The sequence below is a fragment of the Aquarana catesbeiana genome, linkage group LG04 (assembly GCF_042186555.1).
Source record: "Aquarana catesbeiana isolate 2022-GZ linkage group LG04, ASM4218655v1, whole genome shotgun sequence".
NCBI lineage: Eukaryota > Metazoa > Chordata > Amphibia > Anura > Ranidae > Aquarana > Aquarana catesbeiana.
In genome coordinates this window covers 560,467,370-560,494,225 of record NC_133327.1, presented here as the reverse complement: position 1 = coordinate 560,494,225, position 26,856 = coordinate 560,467,370, and the positions used below count along the sequence as shown (strand labels likewise).

Here is a 26,856-nt window from a genome sequence, read left to right as displayed (position 1 = left end):
AGGAATTAAAAGAAAGTCCTAACAGCATTAAAAGGACACTAGAGGGAGTCAAATTCATTTGCAACCATAACAACTACAATGCCTTATATTAGCAAACCTTTGGCTACAACTGTCATTACTAAGAAAAAAAATAATAAAAATGCCATAAATCTACCCCCTATTTTGAAGACGCTATACCTTTTGTGCAAACCAATTAATATACGCTTATTGTGATTTTTTTCCCCAAAAATGTGCAGTAGAATACATATTGGCCTAAACTGATGATGAAATTAGTTTTTTTACATTTTCTTTTTTTTGGATATTTATTATAGCAAAAAGTAAAAAATATATTTTTTTCAAAATGGTCAGTCTTTTTTTGTTTATAGCACAAAAAATAAAAACCGCAGAGGTGATCAAATACCACCAACAGAAACCTCTATTTGTGGGAAAAAAAGACATAAATTTTGTTTGGGTACATCGTTGCACAACCGCAATTGTCAGTTAAAGTGACGCAGTGCCATATCGCAAAAAATGGCCTGGTCATTAAGGTGGTAAATCCTTCTGGGGCTGAAGTAGTTAAAGAAAAGATCTGCCACGTCATAATAGTACATGAGCAAACTAAATGTGAATGCCCCATTCACTAGGTTATAAGTAGGGTGAATAGTAATAGTGAATAGTAAAACTGAACATCAGTAAATCTTTATGGACCTAGCAAAATCTGCACAGCAAACTTTACTGGGTAATGTGGTTATTTGGTGATTCTGATGTATCCGAATCTCTGAATGAAATAGTAACGAATAGTAATGAATTTTGTTGAAATCCATTAAAAATAGTTTTGTTTATTCATTTTCTAACGAGTTCTAACTTTTAAAATAGATTAGAATTAGGCTTGGTCGAAAAACAATCAACCGATTTGAATTCTGTATTCTCTAATATACAACCACATACTGGGGGGTGCAATTGTTACCGCATGTAATCTCCAAATAAACTACCTAGAAAATCAACAGAGAAAACTCCATATCAAATGTGGAATGGAAAAGCACCACGTTTGAACCATCTAAAAATATTTAGAAGCAAAGCCTATGTGCACATCCCAAAAAAACCTTACAAAATGGGATGTTTGTGCAATGGAAGGTGTACTTGTGGGTTACAATGAATCTCAAAAGGGATACAGAATTCTACACCAAGACACAAACAAGGTAACCATTAGGGATGAGCTTCGAGTTCGAGTCGAACATCGGCTGTTCACCAGTTTGCCGAACAGCGAACAATTTGGGGTGTTTGGAGCAAATTCGAATGCCGCGGAACACCCTTTAAAAAAGTCTATGGGAGAAATCAAAAGTGCTAATTTTAAAGTATGGTATTGTGATAAAAAGTGTTTGGCCCCAGGGGACATGGATCAATGCAAAAAAAAAGTTTTAAAAACGTCCGTTTTTTTCGGGAGCAGTGATTTTAATAATGCTTAAAGTGAAACAATAAAAGTGTAATATCCCTTTAAATTTCGTACCTGGGGGGTGTCTATAGTATGCCCGTAAAGGGGCGCATGTTTCCCGTGTTTAGAACAGTCTGACAGCAAAATGACATTTCAAAGGAAAAAAAAAGTCATTTAAAACTACTCACGGCTATTAATGAATTGCCGGTCCGACAATACACATAAAAGTTCATTGATAAAAACGGCATGGGAATTCCCCACAGGGGAACCCCGAACCTTCAGGTCTGGTATGGATATTAAGGGGAACCCCGGCCAAAAATTTTTTTAAAAAATGGTGTGGGACCCCCTCAAAATCTATATTTTTTAAGGGGAACCCCGCGCCAAAATTAAAAAAATAAAAAAAAAAAAACTTTGTGGGGTCCCCCCAAAAATCAATACCAAACCCTTATCCGAGCACGCAACCTGGCAGGCCGCAGGAAAAGAGGGGGGGACGAGAGAGCACCCCCCCTGAACCGTACCAGGCCACATGCCCTCAACATTGGGAGGGTGCTTTGGGGTAGCCCCCCAAAACACCTTGTCCCCATGTTGATGGGGACAAGGGCCTCATCCCCACAACCCCTACCATTTCACAAAAAAACTGTCAAAAATGTTAAAAATGACAAGAGACAGTTTTTGACAATTCCTTTATTTAAATGCTTCTTCTTTCTTCTTTCTTCTATCTTCTATCGGTTACTTCCTCCATCTTTTTCTTCTTCTGGTTCTTCTGGTTCTTCTTCCGGTGTTCTCGTCCGGCATCATCCTCCGTGGCGTCTTCTTATCTTCTTCTCCTCGGGCCGCTCCACATCCATGATGGCCTGGAGGGAGGCTCCCGCTGTGTGACGCTTCTCCTCTTCTGACAGTTCTTAAATAACGGGGGGGGGGCGGGGCCACCCGGTGACCCCGCCCCCTCTGACGCACGGGGACTTGACCGGGACTTCCCTGTGGCATTCCCCGTGACATCAGAGGGGGGCGGGGTCACCTTACTACACCTTATTACACTTTTATTGTTTCACTTTAAGCATTATTAAAATCACTGCTCCCGAAAAAATGGCCGTTTTTAAAACTTTTTTTTGCATTGATCCATGTCCCCTGGGGCAGGACCCAGGTCCCCAAACACTTTTTATGACAATAACTTGCATATAAGCCTTTAAAATTAGCACTTTTGATTATTCATGTTCGTGTCCCATAGACTTTAACGGTGTTCGCGTGTTCGAACAAATTTTTTGCCAGTTCTGGTGCGAACCGAACAGGGGGTTGTTCGGCTCATCCCTAGTAACCATCAGTAGAAGTATAATTTACGAAGAATCTTCAGTGTGTTCAAAATTTCATAAACTAACACAAACACTTCAAATTAAGGGTAACTCCACATCCAGGGCCGGATTTCCCACAAGGCCACCGAGGCCAGGCCTCGGGGCGGCAGTGGTGCGGGGGCGGCGCCGCTCCTGTGGCGACTTCTCGGCCACCCCCCGGCACTAACATAGCAGCATGGCAGGCAGGGGCGGGTGGAAATCTCCCCCTGGGCCGCCTACCTTACGTCCGCGACGCTGTCTATTTTTCCCAGGCTGCGACGTGGTACTGTGTTATACAGTACTAGCCGCCGACTGGCTGGCTGCTGTTCCGCTGCACTCTGGGAGTTGTAGTCTGGCCTCACTGAAGTTCCTGGCGGTGGGAGGAATTCAGCAGCTCAGCAGACTACAACTCCCACCTCCCAGGAGCCTCAGAAGCAGCCGGCACGTCACACGTGACCTGAGCAGCTGTGAGCTGGGACCAGGCGCTGGCTTGAGGAGAGGCAGAGAAGAAATTACTGGGATTTATCACCCCCTCTGAAGAGGCCGTGCAAGGAAAGTAAGTACCTAGCTGTAACACAGACCCAGTCCCTGACACCCCCCCAGCTGACCCCCCCCTACATTCTATGGGCACTGATCAGGCTGCATGGGCACTGTCTGCATGGATGAGGCGGCACTGATCAGGCTGCATGGGCACTGTCTGCATGGGTGAGGCGGCACTGATCAGGCTGCATGGGCACTGTCTGCATGGGTGAGGCGGCACTGATCAGGCTGCACTGATGGGCACTGGTGAGGCGGCACTGATCAGGCTGCATTGATGGGCATTGGTGAGGCGGCACTGATCAGGCTGCACTGATGGGCACTGTCTGCACTGGTGAGGCGGCACTGATGATGGGCACTGGTGAGGCGGCACTAATCAGGCTGCACTGATGGGCACTGGTGAGGCGGCACTGTTCAGGCTGTACTGATGATGGGCACTGGTGAGGTGGCTCTGATCAGGCTGCACTGATGGGCACTGTGCATGGGTCAGGTGGCACTGATCAGGCTGCACTGATGGCCACTGTCTGCAGAGGTGAGGCTGCATGGATGGGCACTGTCTGCACTGGTGAGGCTGCATAGATGGGCAGTGATCAGGCTGCATAGATGGGCACTGTCTGAACTGATCAGGCGGCACTGATGCCTGGGCACTGTCTGCACTGATGGGCACTCTCTGAACTGGTAAGGCTGCACTGATGGGCACTGTCTGCACTGGTGAGGCTGCATGGATGGGCACTGATCAGGCTGCACTGATGCCTGGGCACTGTCTGAACTGATGGGCACTCTCTGCACTGGTGAGGCTGCACTGATGGGCACTGTCTGCACTGGTGAGGCTGCATGGATGGGCACTGATCAGGCTGCACTGATGCCTGGGCACTGTCTGCACTGATGGGCACTCTCTGCACTGGTGAGGCTGCACTGATCAGACTGCATTTATGAGCACTGTCTGCACTAGTGAGGCTACACTGATGGGCACTGATCAGACTGCACTGGTGAGGATGCATTGATGGGCACTGATGATGGTGAGCTAATTCAGTGGTTTAACCACTTCAGATCCCAGAAGGATTTAGCCACTTCCTGACTAGGCCATTTTTTTGCGATACAGCACTGCATTGCTTTAACTGACAATTGCGTGGCCGTGTGATTTTGTACCCAAACAAAATGGACGTCTTTTTTCCCACAAATGGAGCTTTCTTTTGGTGGTATTTGGTCACGGTTTTTATTTTTTGCGCTACAAACAAAAAAAAGCAAAAATTAAAAAAAAAACAACCAATATTTTTAACTTTTTGCTATAATAAATATCCCCAAAAAAATACATTTCTTCATCAGTCTAGGCCAATATGTATTTTTTTACATATTTTTGGTAAAAAAAAAAAAAAATTATAGCGTCTGCGTCTACAAAATAGGGAATAGATTTATGACATTTTTATTTTTAATAAAAGTAATAGTAATGGCAGTGATCGGCAATTTTTTTTTTTTTTTTTTTAGTGGGACTGCGACATTGTGGCGGACAGATTGGACACTTGACACTTTTTTGGGACCTTTGACATTTATACAGTGATCAGAGCTAAAAATACCCACTGATTACTGTATAAATAACACTGGCAGGAAATGGGTTCATACTAGGGGGTGATCAAGGAGTTAAATGTTCCATAGGGAGGTGTTTCTAACTGTGGGGGCAGTGTAGTGACTGGGAGTAGAGAGAGATCGATGTTCCTGATCACTAGGAACAGCAGATCTCTCTCTAACTCCCCTGTCAGAACGGGGATGTCTGTTTACATTGACAGATCCCCGTTCTGTCTCTCTCAGGAGCGATCGCGGGTCGCCGGCGGATATCGCGGCAGCTGGCCATGCGCATCGGCTCAAGCATCATGCCGTGGGTGCCGGGGAGCTAACCTGCTGCCGTATAATGATGGCAGCTGATCGGCAAGGTGTTAATGGGTCACTTGACTAGACTTGCCCCCCAGGCCTAAGGCTGCCAGCCCTCCTCTGATGGCAGGTGCGGCAGGTCCGTGCCTTCTCTAATATCACTGCACTGCCCCCTCCCCACACTGCTTGTCTTATTCACACAAAACATGAAGCGCGGCCGCTCTAGACAAAGGGCAGGACTTTTTAAGTTAAGAAGTGGGTGATTGTTTGCTAGGCAGCGGGGCGGTCCCAGCAATAAATCACTCACTTTTAACGTGAAGAGTCCCGCCCATTGTCCAGAGCGGCCAGGCTCCATGTCTTGTGTGAATAAGGTAGGGTTCTTTGGGGAGGGGGGGGAGTGCTGTGCTGTAAAGGAGTTTGATATTGAGAGAGGACTGTGATGGGGGCTCAGTCTATGATTGTGGGGTTCAGTCTGTGATTTGGGGGGTTGGTCTATGATGGGGAGTCTGATGGGTCAGGACCAGTTTGTGATGGGGGGGTCTGCTATGAGTCAGGTCAGTCTGTAATGGGGGTCTGTGATGGGGGGTCAGTCTTTGATGGGAGGGTCTTTGGTGGGTCAGCCTGTGATGGGGGGGTTAGTCTGTGATGGGGGATCTGTGATGAGGCAGGGGGGATGTGACGTAGAGGGGGGGCTAAGGACACTGATGTAAAAGGGGGTCGTGATGTAAAAGGGGGCTATGTAATGTAAAGGGGGACCTGAAGACAATGATGTAAAAGGGGGTCTGTGATTTCTGCACTAGCAAAACACAGGTCTCTGCAAGGGTAATAGAAAACAATTGTTTTCTATGTGTCCTGTTCACACTGCAACAGCGCCACTGCGTGCTGAGCAGTGTGGTGCAAAATGCATACTGTTTCTATGCACCGCAACTGAGCTGTGGTGCATAATAATGAATGAAATGTATTTGTATAAAGAACTATTTACGATCATCTTTGGGTCAAGAAAGACTGAACAGTTTAGCTTTACTTGCCATTGAGTCAGAACTTTTAAATACTTTGTCCTACGAAGATATTATCGATGAGTTTGCCAAAAGAAAAGTTAGAACTAAAAAATTGTAGGGATTTCCTTACTGCTATAATCTTTAAAAGGCATTTTCTGCATTACAGAGATTTTTCAGTCTGTACAATTAAAGCCAGTGTTTTTCAGTGTTCTTATGTGTGGAGATATGTTATAATTTGATCTATTGTAGCAGGCATCGATAAAGAACGAGAATGGTGGTGTGTGTGTGTGTGTGTGTGGGGGGGGGGGGGGGGCATTGAAGGACCCGGCCTTGGGGCGGCAAAGGGAGTAAATCCGGGCCTGTCCACATCAGTGTCACATGAAGATATGCAACAAAGTGACACAGAAATAGAAATTAACACAGACCATCTAAATGCTGTAAAAGAAGAAACCAGGCCACAAGAGGCTTCAATCACGAAATTCACCAGAAGAAATAAAGGCATCCCAGCCAAACATCTATCCTATGTTGCTTGCATCGCAATAAAACCAGAGTCAGATTAATGGGAGAGATGCAAAGACTTCCAACTCAGGAGAAACAAAAGTGGATCAGAGCTGCTGATGAAGATTGCAGATACTTTGACAAAACCACTTACAAGAAACAGATTTATAGAACTAAGATCCAAAATGGGACTAATATGCACTGTCTGTTCTGTAGGGCTATATACAGATTTCTAACAGTTTTACCTTATGATAACCAGCAGTTTCTTTGACCTAGTTTGACACTGCCTGCTTATCTAGAGGTTATTATAAAAATGCAATCTTTTCAAATTTGTACCTTCCCACCACAATAACTTTTGTTAGGGCAGCAAACTAAATTCCAACCTACGTAATATGTGAATTAAAACTTATACTTGAATAAGATAAATAGAGTAATTAAGAGTCATGGGATTGTTCAGTGATTTTATTTTTCAAGAATCACCTAACCACTTGCACCAACAAAAGTCAGTATTCAGAGTACATTTTAGAATCCCTAAAGATAAAAATCCCACATGTAGCCATGCAATAAGCATACTAGCTAATTATTTTGAAGGGGCTTACCTGCTTCATAACATATTGCATCCGATCAGAATCCATGACAGTTGTTTTGATGACACTTGGCTTACATAGAGTAAGATCTTTGTATATCACTGGAGTAAAATTCCTAATGGCATATCGAAAATCACTGGATTTTCTCCGTTCTTCCAAAATATCTTCAAAAGCTCCTCCAATGTTGCCTTTAAACTCATTCAGCTGGGGGATTAGACATAAAATGGAATTTTTTTAAATATTTTATTGTATTTTGCCATATGCAGATACATGTAAATGGCAATAACAATGCACTCAAAGCAAAATATAAACATTAGGCCTGATTCACACTGGAGCGTTTTGACATGCGATTTGACATGTCAAATCGCATGTCAAATCGGCAGCAATTGCCGTCAATGCCACCGTCCTAATCAGTGCAATGCCGCATCTGCGACGCTGCACCTCTTTCAAAAAGTAGTTTCTGTACTACTTTTTGCTATTTTGGGCTGCGATTTACACTGATATCTGTGCAGAAACCTGCACAGATGTCTCTGAAATCGCGGCCAAAATCAGGACTGACATGCGGAGTGAAATTGTGCAAGTTCAGCTGAACTCGCATGGCTTCATTCCCGCAGCTCCCACTGTGAACCTGGGCTTACAGCAAGTTCTGCATAGGATGTATAGAGCACAATAAAGTATGTAGAGAAAAATGGGTAGGTAATTGCAAAGGAACAAACAAGTCCCAGATGATGGAGTTGATTTAGTTACGCAATAGGGACTTTATTATATGTCTGTAAAATAATGGTTGCATGGCTTCATTCCCGCAGCTCAGTGTGAACCTGGGCTTACAGCAAGTTCTGCATAGGATGTATAGAGCACAATAAAGTATGTAGAGAAAAATGGGTAGGTAATAGCAAAGAAACAAACAAGTCCCAGATGATGGAGTTGATTTAGTTATGCAATAGGAACTTTATTATATGTCTGTAAAATAATGGTTCTATATACAGGGTAAAAAAAATAAAGTTTAATGTAAATGTAAGTAAATGTAATGCCCCGTACACATGGTCGGACATTCCGACAACAAAATCCATGGATTTTTTCCAGGTGTTGGATCCAACTTGTCTTGCATACACATGGTTACACAAATCTTGTCGGAAATTCCAAACATCAAGAACGCGATGACGTACAACACGTACGACGAGCCGAGAAAATTGAAGTTCAACAGCCAGTGTGGCTCTTCTGCTTGATTCCGAGCATGCATGGAACTTTGTGCGTCGGAATTGTGTACACACGATCGGAATTTACGACAATGGATTTTGTGGTCGGAAAATTAGAAATACAGATCTCAAATTTTGTGTGACGGAAATTCCAATGGAAAATGTCCGATGGAGCCTCCACACGGTCGGAATTTCCGACAACAAGCTCCCATCGAACATTTTCCGTCTGAAAATCTGACCGTGTGTACGGGGCATAAGTGTGTTAGTGAGAGAACTAGTACATTTGAAAAGCTTATTATTTATTTATTACAAGTATTTATATAGCACCGACAATTTATGCAACGCTTTACATGTACAGTATATGCACATCAATCCCTGCCCTCAAAGAGCTTAAAATCTAAAATGTACTACCTTGAGAGTGGTTATTCTTTTTTTTTTTCCCTTTTAATATCACAATCTATGATTTCTGTAGAAGTATGCTAAATACTGTTCACCCTTTTGTATATCCAAAATTGAATAAACATTATTGATTGAAAAAAAATCTAAAGTCCCCAACTTACATTCATACATATACATACTAAGGTCAATTTAGACAGGAGTTAATTAACCCAATATCATGTCTCTGGAGTGTGGGAGGAAACGGGAGAACCCAGAGGAAAGCCGCGCAGGCACAGGGAGGGCATGCAAACTCCCTACAGGTAGTGCCATGGTTGGAATTCGAACCACTGACCCTAGTGTTGCTAGGCAGAAGTGCTAACCACTTTTAAACTAATTTCTGGACATGGCAAATAGATTCTCTTTTACTTGAAGAACAGGTTGATCAAAGGGGAACTTTATTCCTGTGATCAACACATTTTTTTCTTCCTGACACTTTAAAGTCTAACTTTGTCTTTTTGAATCCTTTTAACCCCCTCCCCCTTAGTTTTACATTTCCCCAAAGAAAAACATGCAAGTTGCTTTTATCTGAGACACATATTAAAATTAAAAAATTCCTTTCCCTAAAAGTAAAGAACCTGTAGAATAACTGTAGTTGTAAGTTTTAATGTTACACTATACAGTACATATTTGCAAAAACGCTTTAGTAACTAAATACACTAAATACAATTTTTAAAAGATGAGACAGTGTCATGTAATTAGTAGATTTGGACGAACAGTTCGAGGCGCTGAGCCCGCCAAGCGCCCCACAATGCACTGCACAGTGCATTGTACACCCTGATTGGGCAAAGCTTTGCCCAGTCAGGGCACAGTGAATAGCTGATTGCTAAGGAGAGGGCCAGGAATGGAGGGGGTGCTTTGGAGCGGGGGGGCTCTGCCTGTTCCCCACAACCCTGGGCTCTGATTGTGGGGGTCTGCAGGTGGAGGGCTTATCGGAATCTGAAAGCCCCCTTTAACAACGGGGCCCCCAGATCCCGCCCCCCCATTTGAATGCGTATTGGGGACATTGTACCCCTACCCATTCACCAAAAAAGTTTAATTGGGAATTGTCAAAAACTGTGTGTTTTTATTTCTTTTTGACACTTTTTTGGTGAATAATTGGTGAACCCAATAAACAAAAAAAAAGAGCTCCGCTCACAGGGACGGCTAGCCGCTTATAGGTAAGGGCAGGACCACCCCCCTTGTAGTGTCATGGACTGGTGCATGCTGGGTCGGGCGGCGTCATCATGAGGGGAGCTCTTTTTTTTCGGGTTCCGCCGGTGCACGGGTGTCGTGATTATTGATGGATTTACATTGGTGGACACTGTTTTGTTTTTTAAGAAATTGTCAAAAACTGTCTGTTTTTTTATTACTTTTTGGGTGAATGGGTAGGGGTACCATGTACCCCATACTAATTCACATGGGGGTCTGGGATATGAAAAGATAAATATTGGGTCTGGGGGGTGTGGTTAAAGGAAGGAAGGAAGGAAGGAAGGAAGGAAGGAAGGAAGGAAGGAAGGAAGGAAGGAAGGAGAGAGAGGGAAAGGGAAGGAAAGAGAGGGAAAGGGAAGGAGAGAGATGGAAAGGGATGGAGAGAGAGGGAAAGGGAAGGAGAAAGAGGAAGGGAAGGAGAGAGAGGGAAAGGGAAGGAGAGAGAGGGAAAGGGAAGGAGAGAGAGGAAAGGGAAGGAGAGAGAGGGAAAGGGAAGGAGAGAGAGGGAAAGGGAAGGAGAGAGAGGGAAAGGGAAGGAGAGAGAGGGAAAGGGAAGGAGAGAGAGGGAAAGGGAAGGAGAGAGAGGGAAAGGGAAAAGGGAAGAGGGAAAGTCCCATCTACCAGCCCACCCAGCTTACTATGTGGGTGGTCCTGTGTGACACATTTACTGACCATGCTCATTTCGCACCAGGTGGAGGTGGAGCGGTGCGGCTTCATTATGGGGGATCAGACCCCCCGGCCCAGTCCTCCCCTGGCCGGGACAAAGCATATTTTTCGGGATTCTGACACAGCCACAGTCAGACTGGGACACTGGGCAAATCTGGACTGTTGGCAACTATGCTGTCAAAAGAGGTCGTGAGCTAGGAAGTGAGTAGTGAGCACGCTAGTTGTTGTCAGGCGTTGCCATTAGATCAATCTCTCACCTGCCCCACTTGCTGGTGATAATCTTGAAAATGTATCTATTCACCACACATTCCTTTCTGTCCAACTTTTCCAACTTAGCAGATGTATCAGTAGGTTGGTGTGCACTGAAATGTAAATGGCTGTGAGGTTTTCAAGGAGCTTCTGAATCTAACCCAAAATTGAGTGGGTCTCTTTTAGCATGGATGGGTTGTGCGTACCTCCTTGGTGTTGGACATAAGAGACTTCATTTGGATGATTATTTTCTTGTTGTGAATGAGAGACATTAAGGCTTTCAGAGCTTGATAAGCAGCTCTGATCTTAAGAAGGTCTTACACTATATTTCCTGGGGGAATCCCCAACGCGCTTGGAGCATATGATTCAGATAATGGGCTCCCCAGCCTAGATGAATGGTGTTCAAATTAACCTCTTGTTATCGCACACTATAGTAAGGTATCCTGAGGTTAAATGTTTTGGTCTGCCACCAAAGCGAAACTTGCCTTTCTAAACGGAACAAGGTGACAACTGGGAGCAACAAGCTCAAGCAACACCTCGGAAAAGGTGTGGGGTGCGGTGGATATCCCAAACAGAAGATAAGTGATAATGCTCCCCTGCAATAATAAAACATAGAAACTCTTTGAGGATATATGCAGTATATTATGGAATGTGTCCAAAAAAACGGCAACTGAGAGCATCCAGTTTTTCAGTCGAACATTTAACAGAATAGATTAGAAAGATTTTGAACTTTTAAAAGTCGTATTGTTCTTATTAATAACTTGACATCTAATACTGCCCAGGGGTCACTAGAAATCGGCATAGCATTCTGCATTTGAAACAGGCAAAACAGATCCTTAGGCAATTAACTGTTGTAAGTACCGCAATAAGATCTGTCACTTTTGGGGTGCATTGGGCAAATTAGTTTAAATAAAGTGATCTCAGGTGGAGCAGATTTGAATATCCAGCAATGGCCTTTCCAAACACACCTGGGCAAATGAGGCTAGTCTGGCCCCCCACTGCCTTGGCATGGATAGGTGCACCCTCAAGACAAAGGAGGGGTTTTTTTGTGACATCAAAAGGTGGCTTGGGTGCCTTACCATGCTCTCTCTTTTTCAGGTCAGTATGGCCTTATTTAATTTTTATGAGAAAGAAAATTTGTTAGCATTTTGCCTATTGTGTTGTGGCCCCTATCCCGAGGTATTAGCTCTGAATGCTTTCTGGTGACTTTTGAAATGTTGGTATTTAATTAGCTGCCAAATAGATTTTTTCTGTTGAACAGAATTTCGCACCAATTTGCTCTGGATCCTGCTGCCTAAGGCTTGAACCTAAGGCTATTTAAGCCATAATTGAGTGTAGTATGAACCTGGCTGAGCAGCAGACTACGTCTAATGCTACCTCCCTCATGAATTTTCCAGTTAGCTTTGGATCTATTATGGTGATATGGCATTAGATTTTATTGCTGCCTGCACCTCTTCAATCCAAGAAACGACTTCCATTGCCACCAATGTAAAAACATCCACTGGGCGGCAAGTTTCTACAGAGGCAACCTTTACTTTCATCAGGTCTTAATCAATTCTTCAATTGAGTGGGTCCCTAAAGGATACCATATCATCCATAATGTTGTGTGCCTTGAAAGTCTTAAAAGAGAAGTGTTTTGGGTGATGAGGTAAGGTTAGCAGATTCTGTTTCTTTAAAGGGGGTTTCACATTTCTGTTGTTGAGACAAGGGCTCATGTCTATTTTTCTCCACTCTACTTGATTTGCATCTTTTATTCCTTCTTTAAAGGGAACAAGATTGGTTATTTTTTTAGGTGTGGTTAGTGTACATAGATTTTTCTTCTCTGGGACAACAATCTAACACCACCAAACTGAGGGTGACAGTCGCTGGGGCAGGTTATCTTCAACATTAGTTCTGTACATACACCACTATGTGTTCTAACAGAAACAAGCTCCGTTCATAGCATCTGATTTTGCAAATCTGATATCTGACCTTGTAAAAAAAATGTCTGTATGACTCACTCTCATGCCCAGACAGGAATCTAATAGATTTTATAGTATGGTAGCTTTTTTTAAAGTGGCAAACATTCTTACATTTCTAGTTAAAGTATTCAGAGATTACTGACAGAGAAAATTGAGTACTGTCCGTGATACTTTTTTTATTTGCACTAACATACAATTTTTCTGGACAAGCTTTCGGGGTATGTCCCCTTCTTCAAGGTCCAAGCAGTATTGATTCACAAATGTTTAAGCAGAATGTTTTAAAAAAAAAAAACAAAAAAAAAAAAAAAAAAACACATCTCTGAGGGAAAGGAGAGGGAAAAAAAATAAAGAGAGAAAAACAAACACATACAAATCAATGGTAATAAAGATAGCAGCAGAGTTATGCCCCGTACACACGGTCGGACATTGATCGGACATTCCAACAACAAAATCCATGGATTTTTTCTAAAGGATGTTGGCTCAAACTTGTTTTGCGTACACACGGTCGCACAAAGTTGTCAGAATTTCCGATCGCCAAGAGCGCGGTGATGTACATCACGTACGACGAGACTAGAAAAGGGCAGGTCCAAAGCAAGCGCGGCACCCTTTGGGCTCCTTTTGCTAATCTCGTGTTAGTAAAAGTTTGGTGAGAGACGATTCGCGCTTTTTCAGACTCGTGGTTTTCAGATAATTTTCTGCTGTTCAGTTTGTGCTTGTGGGTTTGTATCTGGTCTTCAGTGCGTGCAGCAAGTTACGCGTGACTCTTGTCATTGTGTTCTTGTTCGTTCGTTACTGTTTTTCAGGTCGCTCTTCACAGGCCTTGCTGTTCTTCAGTGCGTTCTGTTACTTCGTTCTGTGCAGCCGACCGTTTTCTAGCCATGTTGCGTATACGTACTCCTCGTAGAGTTCATGCTGTGTGGGGGCTTGGTGTTGGGGTCCTTACCTTGACACAAGTCCAGTCCATGAACAGGGTGGGGAGGAGTTTATGGACCAATAATTGGTTGCTTCAGCGTGACCAGTTATGTCACATGCCTTTGCTCCGTGAGATCCGTGAGAATAATCCTGATGATTTCAGGAACTTTCTCCGGATGACGGACCCCGTATTTCACCGTTTGTTGGCTTTGCTGACCCCTTATATTAGCAGGCAGGATACCTGCATGAGGCAAGCCATCACTCCGGAGCAGAGGCTCGTCGCCTTTGTCCTCATGCATGCTGGATTTTTATGTAATTATTTTTTTTGTCCTTCATACATATTTGCCTTCACTTACCTCCCCAGCATGGTCTCCTGGCCCTATATTCACCTCATGTAGTCACTTAACAATGTATTTTATCAGCTTTATAGTAGTGCTTTACCTGTCCAGTGGGCTGTCAATAGTGTAACTAAGGAGGGGCTGGCCAAAGTAATACCCATTATTTAGGCATTCATCTCTCAATGAAGTGGAGAGGGTTCCCTGTCCAAGAGTTCCCTCCCCCCCTAAAATGTTAGAAATGGCCCATGAGAGGGGGGGAGGGGGAATCTGATAGGTATACCTTATACTTTGGTCTTTAAAAACTCCCTCAAATAAATGTTATCTTGATGTTGGCCAAGAATGTTTGTGTCTAATCTGTTTTCCCTGTTTATGTGCAAAATGACTAATTTTTTGTTCTTGTTTGACTCCACAGTTTCCTTCCAACCCACAGGAATGGCAGACTGTGGTCTCCCACTTTGCCCAGCAGTGGGACTTTCCTAACTGCGGAGGGGCAACTGATGGGAAACACATCGACGTCATCCCACCACCCAACTCGGGGTCATACTATTACAACTATAAGGGGTTCAATAGTATTGTGATGTTGGCGGTGGTGTCGGCTACTTATGAGTTCCTGTATGTGGACGTGGGGAAGAATGGCTGGATGTCAGATGGTGGAGTCATCACCCAGACGGAGTTCTACAGGCATCTCCAGAATGGCAGCTTGGACTTGCCACCTCCAGAAGACAATGTGGAAGGACTCACATTCGTCTTCGTTGCGGATGAAGCGTTTGCGCTGGGGGACCATCTTATGCGGCCATTCCCGATGAGGACCCTCATCCTGGACCAGAGGGTTTTTAATTACCGGCTGGCCAGAGCCAGAAGAGTGGTGGAGAACACATTTGGAATCATGGACAGCTGGTTCCGCCTATTTCTTACACCCATACACATGGCGGAGTACAAACTGAATCATATCATCCTGGCGTGCTGTGTTCTACACAACTTTTTATGGCAACATTCTGCCAACTATGCTGGCTCAGTTGGACCTGAGGCCGGAAATCTAAAGGAAACAACCCTGACGGCGTTTAAAAGTGGCCGTCCTGGCTTGCCCCCCTGAGTGCCCGTGATGTCCGGCTAAGATACCTTGAATACTTTGCGGGTAGGGGGGCTATCAATATGCCAGACAATGTCTGAAACCTTTTTCAAATAATAAAAAAGAAATAAGTACTAAAATCTTTGGTGACATTTACTGCTTGTGTTTCTTTTAGCTGACCCTGACAGAAATGTGGCGAGTCCTGAAAATGGCACTGTTGGGTGTTATTTACTAAAGGCAAAGATACTTTGCACTACAAGTGCAGTTGAAACTGCACTTGTAGGGCAAAGTGGATTTGCCCTTAGGAAATAACACCCATTGTCACAGAAAACACCAATTAGAGCGCCACAAAAATGTTGGAGCGTTGAGACAATAATCCACACATTCTTGATTAACAATCTTTTTAATGCCAGCACAATCACATGTGCATTTAGAAAAGGTTTTTAAAACAAACCAACATGTTTGTTGTATAACAATTTTTGGGGTCACATTAGAAAAAGTAGAAATGTCCATTTAAGATAAAACAGGCATGTTTAAAACCAACAAGAAAGACACAAATCTTGAACTTACAAAGTTCACATTTGGTAGAACTTGAAGGCAATATCAGACATGATCATATTTACAAACTCTGTTTGATATTGCGTTCAGATGAGGTGAAGTCATCCCAGGAAAAGCCAAATTTTGAAGAAGCACACCAATGGCCGAATATCAACATGTGCTACCTGCCATCACGGGGGATCAAGGGACGTGTTTTTGGGGTGCAACCCCTTCCTCACAGCTACTTTCTTATTGAGGAAGGGGTTGCACCCCCAAAACGCATCCAATGATCTCCCGTGATGGCAGATAGCACATGTTGACACATTGTGTGCATCTTCAAAATTTGGCTTTTCGCAAATATGTCAAAAAATGGTAAAAATTTTTAGCACACAAAAAACCAAAGGGATTTGGATGGGTTTTAAACTCTCCCTAAAACATCAATGATGTTCTTCATTTTTTGTTGAACATTATTGATGCTTTTCAGGATGTTTCCAAGTCCCTATTACACCCCTTGATCTCCCCGATCAGGATCTGTGCACTTTCAGAGGTGAAATGCCCTGGATCCACAACATCACGATCACCTAAAAAAATAGAAACAAAAACACACCATGTATTATAAATATGCCGGCATGCATCTCTTACCTGAGCCTGTGGTTGCAGACACTAACCTGTTGTGGTGCCAATTTCCACCACGTCTTCCTCCTCCTGCTCTGCTTGGCTTGGGTGGATTTCCATTTCTTCCAGAGGTGGGGGGTCTGTGGTCTCTTCGGATGAGGGGTGTCCTCCGAGTCTTTTATCCCCTATGTAAAAAAAATAGGTATACTTAGCACACAGATATTTCATGGCAGAAATAGGAATATGAAACATTGCTTGGAAGTGGGGTACAATTGTCTATTTTGGCAGAATTCCAAGATTTAGAATTTTTATTGTCCTTTGTCAAGCTTCAATACTTTACCTGTTTAGTACAAGTTTCACAAATGGAGGCACCCCTATAGTATACACTGGAGCACCTGTGTGGGACCCCCTAATAAAAAGGGTGTTCTTGTGTCCCACACTAGTGCTCCAGAGTCCAGATGTGAAAACTGCTGAGTGTCCTCTCCTTACACAGAATCTAGTGTGCATTTCATTCTAGTTACAAACCCATCTACACAACCAAGTTATTTTCAACCAAGTAGGCCATAAAAAATGTGGGCAAATGCATATGGCCAAAACAATAGTGTGTTCTAGGCCGAATGAACAATGTTTTATACGAACGAATAATGTGCCCATGAACATGAAAGTTGCCATTTTAAACTGAATAACAGTTAAGAAAAGCACATGGAGCAGCACGAACGTAATAAACATAAAGAATAGGAACACAGCACAACTACTTACTTTTTTGCAGCACTCTCCAGATCTTTCTGTACTGCTCATGCTCTCTTAATTTGAGGTCCGACCACCGCTTCCTGAGCTGATCTTTCGATCGTCGTACCCCGAAATTCCGGTGCAGACTCTTGACCACTTTCGCCATGATCTTGGCCTTTCTGACATTGGGGTTGGGGTAAGGTCCATACTTCCCGTCATAGTCGGCCCTCTTCAGGATGTCGACCATCTCCAACATCTCCCCAAAGGACATATTTGATGCCTTAAATCTTCTCCTTCTGGATCCAGACTTTTCAGGCTCTGGGCTTTCCTCCTCCTCGTTGCTGTAATTAGCACGCATGTGCTCTTCCTCCACTGCGCCGAACGAGAAGGGGCGGGGAATAGAAAGAACGTCAGGGGTGGAGTTTCACGCATGCGCAGTGTGTATAAAGCGTAACACGCGTGCGTAGTATGTACGATCTGTGAGCGGAGGAAGGAGTATCGGAGGCGCCAATCGTGATAACGAAGGTAAGATCTAAACTTGGGCCTATACTGCTTCTAGATTGAGGCCTATATTGTAACAAGATTAGGAGAGTTTTCCCTGACATTGGGGTTTGTCTCGTGTTGTGTCTTGCAAATAAAATGGATGGCTTCAATGACCACAACTTCCTCCCCCTGTTCATAGATAAATACAGGGAGCTGCCCTGTCTGTGGCAGGTGAAACACCCGCATTATAATCATAAATAAAAAAGGCAGCCAGCGCTGGAGAAACTGCTGGAGTTGGTGAAGCCGGTGGTCCCCACAGCAAACATCCCCTATTTAAAAGCCAAAATTGGTGGCCTGAGGAGCACTTATCTTAGGGAGCACAAGAAGGTCACGGATTCCCAGAGATCCAGAGCTGCAGCAAATGACATTTATGTCCCCAGACTGTGGTACTATGAGAGACTGCGATTTCTGTCAGACCAGAGTGGAGTCAGGGAAACCCTCTCAACCCTTCCTTCCACTCTTCCTTCCACCCCAGCTGAGGCTTCCGATGTCCAACCTGGGACTTCCAGCCAGGAAGAAGTGGAGGAGCCCAGCTTGAGCCAGGTACAACATTCTTCTACAGATTTCTGGTCAATAAAGAAATTATGTTTACTAGATGTTATTATTGATCACTAATTGCTGATTTAATAAAGGCGTTTACATATCAATAGACAGTAGTGGGTAAAAATAATTGGGACAAGAATGAAAAATGCTGGGCTCAGAAGGATAGTCTTTTATATTTGTTAACATTCAATTTGCAACAGTCATGAGATGAAAATTGTGTGTGATTGATGAAGAAAAAAATAAAACTATGTCCCTTTTTCATACACAGGAAGACCTCAGCCAGGACGAGGCTGTGGAATGAGGCACACAGGAGGAGGCTGTGGAATGTGGCAGCCAGGAGGAGGTGGAGGTTAGTGGCAGCCAGGAGGAGGCGGGGCTAAGTGGCAGCCAGGAGAAGCCTTCGACCAGTAGGAGCCTCACAGAATCACAGGTTCCTCCCCTCCGCCTTCCAACCAAAAGACCGAGGAAGGGGAGTCACGTGCAGGATTCAGCACTCAGGCTCATTCAGGAGGCTTCTGCGTCCCTCAGAGCCACCCCCACTCCTGAAGAGGCCTTTGCCTGCATGGCTACCACCAAACTGCAGGGCATACAGGAGGGCCAATGCCAGCTGTGTGAGGACCTTCTTTATAAAGTCTTAACTAAGGGGGTGGGGGGGGGGGAAATCACACCCAATACCCACCTGAGTGAGTTGGAACATCCTCCTCCTCCTGCCACAACTACACCACCACAGCCACAGCGTGGAAGGAAGCGTGGAAGGAAGACCAGAGAGTGATGACCCTGGGTTCAGTCTGGTCTGGCAAAAGATGTAGGCTCTTGTATGACCACAGCCTGGGGACACAGATGTCATCTGCTGCTTTCATGATCGCTGGGACTTCTGGACCAGACTGCACTCCCTTATATATGGACTCCTCAGGCCACCAATTTTGCAGTAAAATAAATTGATGTGTGCCCTGGGAGTCAAAGGCTTCACTAATTTCTGCTGTTTCTCCAGCGTTGCCTCCCTCTTTGTTTGGTTCTGAGCCCTTAATAAGGGTTTTTTGGTATAAATTATACTCGCCTATGTGTGTTTTCCTTCAAAAAGGACAGTTTGTTTGTGAGGAGGCAGGTACATTTCTAAAGTACAATGTAGAATTAACAAGGGACACTAACACCAAGCAATCTCCTTGAGATTAAAAATAATAATGGTGTTGTGGTAACTTGACACACAAAACACACACAAAAATATTCTGGATGTTAAATAACTAAAAAAAAAAAAAAAACAAGATCAGCCTTGAAAAAAATACAAACCAAAAAAAAAAAAAAAATCACATCAGGCTTGAAAACAAAAAAAAAAAACAAAAAAAAACAAAAAAATAAATGATATAGATTTTTGGTCAGATGTGACAAATCATAATATATTGAGGAAATCACGATAAATAAGAAAGAAGTTTGTGAGACCTCTGTGTGAATATCAGCAGCAAAACTACTTCGTTCTTCCTGCATTATAAAGAAGAGAGTGCGCTGTGTTAAACAATTTTTTACATTGCAGCCTGACGAAAGTGCTCTATCCATTCCGAACGCTAATTTTACCAGACCGAGCTGTTCCGTCTCGGAATTTCTTCAGAGCATGCGTGGCACTTTGTGCGTCGGAATTGTCCACACACGGTCGGAATTGACGCGATTGGATTTTGTTGGAAAATTTTATAGCCTGCTATCAAACTTTGTGTGTTGGAAAATCCGATGGAAAAAGTCAGATGGAGCCCACACATGGTCGGAATTTCCGAAAACATGCTCCGATCGCACATTTTTCATCGGAAAATCCGACTGTGTGTACGGAGCATTAGTGAGATAAGACAGAGGAAGAGCTATAGAATGGAGGGGGGATGCTAGTCACAGAGGGGGTCGTAAAACTTTCCCTTTAAGAACTAAAACATTGAGGTCTTCTGTAGTGTGGTCCAGTTGTGAGAAGTGATGTCCCACAGGTATGCATAAACTGTCTTCTTTATGTTCCTTGATGGTATGTCTGTGCAAATTCATCCTCGCTTGCAACTGCTGTCCTGTTTCACCAACATAAGATCCTTTGTTGCACCTTTTGCATTGGATGAGGTACACAACATTACTGGAGGTACAGTTGTAAGATCCCATGATATTGAAGGTCTCATTTGTGTGTGCAGTGGTGTTGCAATGTGGGGGCGGGGGGTGCGGGCTGCACCCGGGTGACACCCACCAGAGGGGTGTCACCCGTGTATAGCAGAACCACCGACACCGCCCGCTGCCCTGTGCCTCTCGCTCACTCTGTGTGCCCCGTGGAGCGGACTGAAGCTGCCTCCTTCTCTGTTTACATCCAGTGAGGAGGAGGAGCCCGAGTGACACACACCTCTGTGTGTATACATCCGCGGCCACGCTGTTCTGAGGTCTGTACACTCTATAAGTAGATTAGTAGATGGACATGTGCAGGGGGGGCGCTATGGGAGGGGAGAGGGGTGCTTATACTGATGGGGGGTCTGCACTAGGGAGGGATTCTATACTGATGGGGGTCTGCACTAAGGAGGATTCTATACTGATGGGGGGTCTGCACTAAGGGGAATTCTATATTGATGGGGGTCTGCACTAAGGGAGATTCTATACTGATGGGGGGGTCTGCACTAAGGGGGATTCTATACTGATGGGGGGTCTGCACTAAGGGGAATTCTATACTGATGGGGGGTCTGCACTAAGGGGAATTCTATACTGATGGGGGGTCTGCACTAAGGGGAATTCTATACTGATGGGGGGTCTGCACTAAGGGGGATTCTATACTGATGGGGGTCTGCACTAAGGGGGATTCTATACTGATGTGGGTCTGCACTAAGGGGGGATTCTATACTGATGGGGGGTCTGCACTAAGGGGAATTCTATACTGATGGGGGTCTGCACTAAGGGGAATTCTATATTGATGGGGGTCTGCACTAAGGGGGGATTCTATACTGATGGGGGGTCTGCACTAAGGGGAATTCTATACTGATGGGGGTCTGCACTAAGGGGAATTCTATACTGATGGGGGTCTGCACTAAGGGGAATCTATACTGGTGGGGGGTCTGCACTAAGGGGAATTCTATACTGATGGGGGTCCACACTAAGAGGATGCTATACTGATGGGGGTCTGCACTAAGAGGGGGTGTCTATATTGATGGGGGTCTGCACTAAGGGGTGATTCTATACTGATGAGGGGTCTGCACTAAGGGAAGGTTATATACTGATGGGGGTCTGCACTAAGGGGAGGTTATATACTGATGGGGGTCTGCACTAATGGGGTGATTCTATACTGATGGGGGTCTGCACTAAAAGGGGGTGTCTAAACTGTGGGGGTCTGCACTAAGGGGGATTCTATACTGAGGGGGGATCTGCACTAAGAGGGTGGATTCTACCCTGAAGGGGGTCTGCACTGAGGTTGGAGGTCTATACTGATGGGGGGGTGTCTGTACTGATGGGGGGGTCTGCACTGAGGGTGGAGGTCTGTTCTTAGTGAGGGTAATCTATACTGAGGGAGGGGGATCTATACTGCGGGATCTGTAATTAGCGGAGGGGGGTCTGTACTGAGGGGGGACTATATTTGGTGGAGGGAGGGGGGTGACACCAATTTTTTCAGCACCGGGTGACACCAACCCTAGTGACGCCACTGTGTGTGTGCAACACTTTTGGATAGATTGATCTGGGATTTTGGATAGATTGATCATGGGATCTTACAACTGTACCTCCAGTAATGTTATGTACCTCATCCAATGCAAAAGGCGCAGCAAAGGATCTTATGTTGGTGAAACAGGACAGAAGTTGCAAGCGAGGATGAATTTTCACAGACATACCATCAAGGAACATAAAGAAGACAGTTTATGCACACCTGTGGGACATCACTTCTCACAACCAGACCACACTATAGAAGACCTCAATGGTTTAGTTCTTAAAGGGAATTTCAGAACTATCCAGGAAAGGAAAACGTTTGAACTAAGAATGAGAATTTTTTTTGACACAAAAAATAATGGCCTGAATTTAGATATTGGTTTCCTTACCCATTATACCAACGTTTTACGACCCCCTCTGTGACTAGCATCCCCCCCCCCCCTCCATTCTATTGCTCTCCCTCTGTCTTATCTCACTAACTCTGCTGCTATCTTTATTACCATTGATTTGTATGTGTTTGTTTTTCTCTTTTTTTTCTCTCTCCTTTCCCTCAGAGATGTGTTTTTGTTTTTTTGTTTTTTTAACATTCTGCTTAAAAAATTGTGAATCAGTACTGCTTGGACCTTGAAGAAGGGGACATACCCTGAAAGCTTGTCCTGAAAAATTGTATGTTAGTGCAAATAAAAAAAGTATCACAGACAGTACTCAATTTTCTCTGTCACAACTGCACTAATACGGCTACAATCACATCAAGTAGAGATTACTGACAAATATTTACAGAAAAGATATTACAAAACAGGCATTAAAGAATTATTACCAGAAATTATTACATCCCCCAAGGGACCCTGTGCCCATAGCACTTCTCTCTGTTCAAATTTGTTTGGGGGTTTCAAAGCAGCAGATGTTGGATAGTTGGTTCCAGCTCTCATCACTGCTATCCCACAACATTGAACAATGTAGACGGAATTCTAAGCTACTACACTTGCTTGCCTCTCTCATATAATTGTAATGTGTCCCATCTTCCTTCTGGATCTTGTAGTGTAGGCATCTTTGGTATCTTCTTATACATTTGTGTAATCAATTTTTATGAAAGTAATGTCATCACAGTAAGAATTATGAAATATGGACAGAATTTGTCTCTGATAGTTAAAAAAAAAAAAACAGAGAATGTGTATTGATCAAACTATTCTGCAGACTGTTTACATTCTGGCCATTTTACACCATAATTAGGAGTCTTTTGAAGCTCCTGCTAATGGAGGTTCATGACATGTCTGCTTTGCTTTAAGCTTGGCCTTTTTTCTGCCAACTGTGCTCCGAGCTAGTCTGTGGTTTATCAAATGTACTTGAAATGAGGGGGCGATGTGCTCAGTATGACTTCTCTATTTCCCCCACTCAGTTTGGGGTTCATCAGACCTTATCAGGCTTCTGTGGGGCTGGTAGGTGCATAGGAGCGAATGGGGCCAAAATGTGTGGGAGTCAGTGGGAGATCTAGGTAAGTATAGCGATTGAGGTGGACAGTAAAGACTTACTGAGGCAAGTGAGAGTAAAACTGAAAATAAATTTTGTGGGAAAGTTTCTTTACCCTTTAAATGGATAAAACATGGGGAAAATGTGCATTTATTGCAGAGATGTATGTCATTTTTTTTAGATTTATCTTGTTGACATACACTTTATATGACCTCGTCACTCACAATGTTGCAGTGACACATGAAGAAAAGATCAACATGCAAAATTTTGCTTTCAAACTTAAACTTTCCTTCTTTTGCTTAAAAGAGAAGTATAGGCTTGTAAAAAAAAAAAAAAAAAAAAAAAACCTTTATACTTACGTAGATGGATGCTGCATCTGTCCCCCACCAGGTCTAAGACTGGGAAGCCTTCACTGAGCAGAGAGCCGGTGACTATCAGTCACCGGCTCTCTGCTCTGCCCCTCGAATGCTCACTGGAGCGCTGAGCTGTGGAGGGGATGGGACCGCCTGGCTCAGGCTCTCAGCGGCTTGCTGAAAGCCTGAGCCAGTTACCTGTCCAGGCATCTGTGCAGATCCTGACTATATAATGAGGATCTTTTCAGAGCCTGCACCGGCTCTGTGACTTCAAGCTTAAGCCCGCTGTCACGTGAAAATGAGTCACAGGAGTGCAGAACAAAATGCATTCCTGTGAACCTCAGTAGAAGTATAGCCAAGATAGCTTTAGCGATACTTCTCCTTTAAGCATTCCAATTTTTTTTTTTTTTTTTCTTGATGCTATCCTCCTGAGTCTTTCCTCTTGACTAACTTGGAAGACTATGTCAATAAATAGAGCTCTAAGTGTGCTAGTGAAACAAACACGCATTGCACCACTCCTCTCGATCTGGGTATTCCAGCTCCCATATTGAACCATTGAGCGGACACTCCCTCCACAGCTAGGCAGGGAGACAAAGCATGGAAAGAGAGGGATATTGTCAGCTCAGTAGTAAAATGAAAACTAGTGGTATGTTGTTGCTCGGATCCCCATTGCACCCATCTCGTAGCCTCTTGTGCTGCTGCTGCCACTACTAATTTTTGGGGCACTGTGAAGGTGCTGGGCTGGTTCTTGATTTGCCTTTTAATGATTTACGAATAGACTGAAGCAGGGAAGCAGAATTGAAGGTGATATTTAAGTGGAATTGCTTTATAAACCCAAACGTATTTGAGTGCTCAAATGACTTACTAAATTCTAAATAAACAGTATAAAATTTACAATCTCTATAGACTATTGTGCAGAGTGAAACAAACATCTGTTTCTAAGGAACCCAAGGGATCTCTTCACTAATCACTAAGCAACTCCACTGCTGTAAAATAAAAAACAAACATAGACACTGTAAAGTCACTAGATAAATAACTGTGTTAATCAGACACATATTACTGCTGTAAAAAACATTTAGGATGTCATTTGCATTCCCCAGTAGTTCATAATGTGATCATATAATAAAAGATTTTCATACTGTATACTTTTTTTTTTTTTTTTGCTTTCTTGTCACAGGTATCATAGTCCATGCACACAAGTCAATGTCTAGCTACTGTTTTGCAACCCAGTCTAAATAGCGGGTAAATTCTGGACAATAGTCACAGTAACTGCTGACATGTAACCTCAATGCACAGTCCTAAATGATATGTTATTTTTTCTTTGCAGGTAAGGAGATCTGCACAAGGCAGTGACATTCCTCAACATAAGTGAAGAGCTTTCCATACAAATTCCTTCCCTAACTAAAGCTTTCAGCTGCATTAACCCTTTCCCAAGATCGCGTGTAAAGAGGATTTGTGTTCATGGTGAGCAACAGCATCGTGACCTGAATAAAATAGAATGCTGGCACACAGCCACTGTGTAAAATTTCAACTTACAGAGCAGAAAGTTCCCATCAAGGATCCCACAGTCTCAGGCATTGCTGTAGCTTTAGAAGCCGAAGTTCATAAATTTTCTCTGCTAGTTTTCATCACCTAGACAATGCTGGATTGATCAATAAAGCTCAAATCAGAAGAGTACACTCATACATGAGCCCAGAAACAAGCAGCGATCATAACAAGAGAACACATCTTGACAGCTGCTGAAACTTGTTTTGATCCTGGATAATCTACATAATCAGCACTCCGGTCAGAGTCTACGGAAGCCGTGCAAAGTCTCATTTAATCAATTGAGCTACTACTCTTCCATTCCCTGAATGAGATTCGAGGACTTTGTCTTGTGCTGTGACAATAGAAGAAAAGAATGATGCAATTTTTACTTATCTGGGAGAAGTGTACAGGATGGACACTGCTGAAAGGCTAAGTCCACTTTTTGCAAAAAAAATAAATAAATAATTTTCTAAAGGAAAGAATAAAAAAAATAATAATAATAGAAAGGGAAGATCAGTTTTTGTGAAGCAGAATAAAGTTTCCCCCCCCCAAAAAAAAAATTCTGCTGCTATGCACCCCAGAACAAGCACAAGCTTCTGGAGAGGCCAAACAGCACTGAACACTGCCCTTCAACCCCCCAAAAAGAGATCCTGCAAAAAAAAAAGAAAAAAAAAATGGCACCTGCCTACCCAACTCCTTTCAGAGTCCTAGAACACATGGCACACATGGCACAGGAGAGCAACTCTTGCTTGATAAAGGTCCTGTAGGCTCTGCTGTATCACAGCCAGGCGTTGGCGATCAGTGCTTTTTGTTCTGATTGTTTCTGTACCATTAATGCTCCATCCTCTTTCCTCCTGCCTCCTCAAAGTTTGAACCTGGCCACCGCTATATCTGTGTGTTTTAAAGATGTCTAATTGTATTCCTCTTTTTAATGTTGATATTTTTTTTTCTTTTTTCAAAAATAAGATTTACTGAATACACCGTTTTGTAAGCAAGCAGAATTTCACAATAAAATGTTGTAGTCATGTTTAAAAAAAAAAAATAATAATAATAATAATAACATACATCTTATTCTTATCTGCTCTGTGCAATGGTTTTGCACAGAGCAGCCCCAATCTTCTTCTTTTTGGGTCCCCTGCCGGTGGTCCTGGCTCCTCCCCCCTGCCGAGTGCGCCCAATAGCAAGCCTCTTGCTATGAGGGCACTTGAATAGGCTTGTTCCGGAGCTTCGCTCTGTGTGTCCATTCACACAAAGAGCATCGTTCGCCCCCCGCCCCCCTCTCTCTCCTCAATGGCTACCCTGGCTGTGATTGACAGCAGCAGGAGCCAATGGCTCCCGCTGTTGTGTGAACCAATGAGGAGAGAGAGACCTGGGAGAGCGGCTATTTTTATGGACATCACTGGATCGAGATGGGGAGGAGCTGCACCCAGAAGTTTTTTTACCTTAATGCATAGAATGCATTAAAGTGATATTAAACATTTGGGTTTTTAAATTAATTACTTCATTTAAAGTCCCAATTTCCCCAATTCCCCTTCTTGTGACAAAAGTGGTATACTTACCTTTTCAGGCGACCCAAATTTAGAAATGTTACTACTTTGCTGTTTTTGCATTTTTGTTTTAAATATTTTATTACATATTCTTTGAGTAAAAAATAAATTAAGGGT

The 26,856-nt window shown here is 43.6% G+C and overlaps 1 protein-coding gene across 2 annotated transcripts in view; it reads right to left on the bottom strand.

Annotated features, from left to right (window-relative positions):
• LOC141140621 (dihydroxyacetone phosphate acyltransferase-like) overlaps window positions 1-25,503 on the bottom strand; it is a 102,403-nt gene extending 76,900 nt beyond the window's left edge. The window contains exons 1-2 of one of the 2 annotated variants that reach the window (XM_073628006.1): window positions 25,202-25,503; window positions 7,238-7,429 (exon numbers count right to left, since the gene is read on the bottom strand). In XM_073628006.1, the coding sequence (XP_073484107.1) occupies window positions 7,238-7,429; window positions 25,202-25,243 (234 nt within the window). In that variant the 5' untranslated portion in view covers window positions 25,244-25,503. The remainder of the gene's footprint in view (window positions 1-7,237; window positions 7,430-25,201) is intronic. The other variant, XM_073628005.1, reaches the window with a different exon arrangement.
• Between the last annotated feature and the right edge of the window lie 1,353 nt (window positions 25,504-26,856).